Source organism: Aristolochia californica, unplaced genomic scaffold, assembly GCF_029961685.1.
Source record: "Aristolochia californica isolate CCGP_79_NKW_82.1479 unplaced genomic scaffold, dmAriCali1.0.hap1 SCAF_1, whole genome shotgun sequence".
Classification (NCBI taxonomy): Eukaryota; Viridiplantae; Streptophyta; class Magnoliopsida; order Piperales; family Aristolochiaceae; genus Aristolochia; species Aristolochia californica.
In genome coordinates, this window is record NW_027181770.1 from 10,731,559 (window position 1) to 10,735,521 (window position 3,963).

The 3,963-nt window shown below is 36.7% G+C and overlaps 1 protein-coding gene across 1 annotated transcript; it reads left to right on the forward strand.

Annotated features, from left to right (window-relative positions):
• The first annotated feature begins 579 nt into the window (after positions 1 to 579).
• On the forward strand, positions 580 to 906 carry LOC137946215 (uncharacterized). The gene has a single exon (XM_068792436.1). The coding sequence runs from the start codon at positions 580 to 582 to the stop codon at positions 904 to 906; it is 327 nt and encodes a 108-aa protein (XP_068648537.1).
• The last annotated feature ends 3,057 nt before the right edge of the window (positions 907 to 3,963 follow it).

A 3,963-nucleotide genomic window follows, 5' to 3' on the forward strand; every position in this document is an offset into this window, starting at 1 on the left:
CTTTCTTTATAACGTAGAATGCTCAAGTTCTTTATTGGCAACTAATCGGTTGTATAAAAAAATGGGAACACATGACTTTCTCAGGTTCTCCACATTTTTCCATAATCTGTGTCAAATCGCTTCTCGTCTTAAAAGTAGCAGAAGACATTTTCGTCCAGAAACAGCACAGAATGATTCCTTCTATGTCAACATCTTTATCTCATCTCAGAAAAAAACTAATCAACTATCTATCCAAGTGGGTTTTGTTAGAAGGATTTTGATGGCGTCTCTAGAGCATCTCATGGTGAGAGCACTTCCGAACATAAGCAAGCTGCCGCAGCAGAGCAAGTGCTCCCACTTAGAACTCCATTAAACCAAACCCTCCTCCATTAAAATAATCAAATCTGAGTCTCCAGGGATCAGGAAAGCAGCGTTTGATAAAACCCTTAAAGTTGATTTACCAAGTTCAAGTCAAAAGTAACATGAAAGAGTCCCCCTCTATAAAGAAACACCCACCCGTGAAAGATTTCATTGCATTTGCTGGAACAGACGGAAGAACTCATCGACGCGGGCCCTCTGATACTCGATAGGAAAGAAGGGATGGAGGGATTGATCCCATTAATGTACCGGGCGATTAAGAGGAGCAATACTCGGCGGAAATACAGGTGCCTCTCCCACGGCCAAACGCAGCGGCTTCACAGCTTCGACTCCCATGCCAACAGTCACCTGTATTTACCGCCGCCGCCGACGACGGAGAAGTTCGCCGGGTACGAAGAGGGGGGCTTCCGTCACAGGAGGAGCCATTCTTTCCAGGACTTACCACGGGATTACTCGCCGGAGAAGACGAGAGAAGTGCCTCGTCTAACGAAGGATGTTGGAGGGTTCAGGAGCCATCGCATCTTCTCCTGCGTAAGCGGGGGTTCGTGATCATGTGCTGGCAAGGGCCTCCCTTTATTGTCTTTGTAATGATTAGCGTTTGAAACAATAACATGTGAATTGTAAATACAAAGTTGGTACTCTCTTTAAATTCTCTGCTCTGCTCCATTCTTTCCATTTTCGACGTTTCTTAAGCCCCAGCGAGGCAGAGAATGATTTCATCTCGCGCAACTCGCATCAGTTGGGGCAATATAAAGGGATCGCGAGTAGATTTCGGATCAGAGAAAGAGCTCTTCAACCACGGACCCTAACAGCTTCGAACTTGGAAGAATCTTATGCTCGATTCAAACTGCAGAGTTTCCAAATTCCACGAGGCAATCTGCTGGTTGGGTCCGCGGAGAAGCAGAGGAGAAAGTCCCGGTCATAGGACGTGTTTGACGAGGGAGATCAGGGCTTCAAGCTTAAAAATTAAAAGCCCTAAGCCCTATCGGGGGTTAAAAAGAAAAAATTGGTTCACCAGTCACCAGATAAAGGTAATTAATATGAAAAGTCTTTTGAACAAAATACACTAAATGCTTTTTCAGTCTTCTGATGATGAATGGTTATCTCAACCGATTGACTATCTTAGTCGTTAGTTATCTCAGCTATTCGATCATGATTGGATATCTTAGTCCTTAGTTATCTCAATGGATCAGTCGTACACGTCAATGTATGTCACTTGAAACTTCTATGATTTTATTTTTATTTTGGGCTAGTAATCTTAAAATATGCTATAATTAGGCACATACTCCTGTGTTTCTATCAAGATTAGGTAAGAAATCAAACCTAAAAGCACACGCAGCCGGCAGACGATGTTTGTTTATTTTATTTATTTATTTTTTGAGGAGGTAGGTGGTAGAGTAAGTCAAAAAATAGTTTCAAATTTGGACATGAACGAAAACTGGAATAAAACGGCTTTGGACGTTTATATTCATCATCTGTTACGCAAATAATAATCGTGTATTATTAACATGTGGCGAATTCTGTCTATTTATATTTTATAAAATTTTCTGACTACATCTCTTAGAAAAGAATTGTACTTGCATCAGTCTGCATGCGAGCTTCATATATTTTAGAAGCGGAAATCATAACGAAGAATTAGAAGAATTCATTAGGACTTTAACAAACTAATTAGCCTGGGCTCCATGTCAAGGGAGAACGACCCACCAAATGCTAAGAAAAAAGTTGGTCATTACGAGTATGGAAGAACATTAGAATCATGGACATTGTTCTCCTTGCCATGAAATATGTTTCATTTGTCCTTCAACCAAGATTATCAAATCCGGACAGCTTTGGTCAATGAGTCCATGTTTAATCTGATCCATTTGTTACATTGGATTCAATCAGAAACTCATTGAACTAGGTTCAATTGGATTACTGAGTTAGAATTGTGTTCAGTCTAGTTATGGAATATGAGATTATTGATAGAGACCTGTGCTTATATCAACTGATACGGGATGTATTAGGTTGGGCAAAATCCAATACATGTTACTTCATAATAAACTTTTGCTTAAAAGTTGATAGAGGTAAGAGTCAGATGGTGGATGACCATCTCTAGCCATCTACAGATTTGCAGTGACCACACCTCTAGCGTGCCCTGTTGGATGGCAAATTCCAGTGCCCCGAGTAATATAATACTCGCATATGATAAATCATCAATGATGATGCACATGCGTTATTAACATTCAGTCCATAGCTCTAACAAACGAAAGGGTCATTTTTTAGTGAAGAAAGATACATATTCCTGATTTATATTGTTGGCCGAGGTGGGTTCTCAAGTTAAAAGCGTGTTGTGAGTGTAACTAAAAATTTATGTGTACAAGCAATTCAAAATAAATATAGCATGCACACACTACAGAGACAAATGGAATTTTTGTTATCAACGTTCCCCTTGTGATAGTTACCGTCCAATAACCGTTACTTGAAAATTTTTCATTGTATGCTCTAATAGCTGGAAATTACAAAAGAGATTCAAGTTCTCTTTTGGCCACGTGTAGATCAGTACACGGTTTGTACAAACCCAATCTCCCTAAGTGATCACTTATAGATTCTAGTTTTAGTTAAGCATTTCTAACTAGATTAAATAGGTTCTAGATGAACCTTTCACAAATAAAAATAAATAAAGGTCAAAATTACTCCCTTGGAGAGATGCTTCTCCTAGCATGATGTGAAATAATAATAAAAAAAAATTGACTATATGAATGCAAGGATTGATTAAAAGAGAAAAGAGATTTTTGAAGTGTAAGATTTTATCTTTCACTCTAAAGCACTTTTAAGAAAAATCTGCAAGATAGAGAGTTATGCTTGAGGATTTGCCAATTAATACTCTTTCACTTCACTACTCATGGTATTCGTAGCTTCTCCAACTTAAGCTACCCGTTATTTGCCTATTTAAAAAAATAATACTTTGATTGATCAATCAATCGATCATAGCAATTAATTTTTTGTTAGACAATGACTTATTGATCAATGGACTGATTGATTAATATGTAACCGTTAGTCGAGAAAAGTTAAGTTGATCAATCATTACCAGTGGCTGATTGATCAATCAAGATTCCCTCTGGCTATGCAGTATAAGTATGATTGATCAATGTATTGTCTTGTGATTGATCATGCTTTAAGTCCCCTATTAGCAAGGTTCTGACTGATCAATCATTCCATGAGAAATTTGCTTGCTTGGGCAAAGATGAGAAATTTGCTCATAGTCTGCCGCTACTGAGGAAGACGACACGCGCTGTGAGGAAGACGATGATTTAATTTTTCCTAACTTAGGAAAAATTAAACCATCGTTGTAAAAATAATAATTTATATTTTTTATTTATAAGATAATTATTTTTATTTATTTAATATATTTAATTTTTAATTACTATATTAAATTAGTGATTTAATAGTCATAATTAAAATATTGTTAAAATAAATATTTGATAAATTATATTTTAATGCCACTAAATATTTTTTGTGTTGTACTTTTGTATGAACAGATATAATTTTTTATATTAAAAAAGTGATTGAGTTATATTTGTATTATTTTTATTTTTATTATTACGATATTTGTGTAGTACGCTATGT

What these genes read in the sequence shown, in the direction of transcription:
- LOC137946215 (XM_068792436.1), top strand. Translation starts at nt 580, where the DNA reads ATGGAGGGATTGATCCCATTAATGTACCGGGCGATTAAGAGGAGCAAT.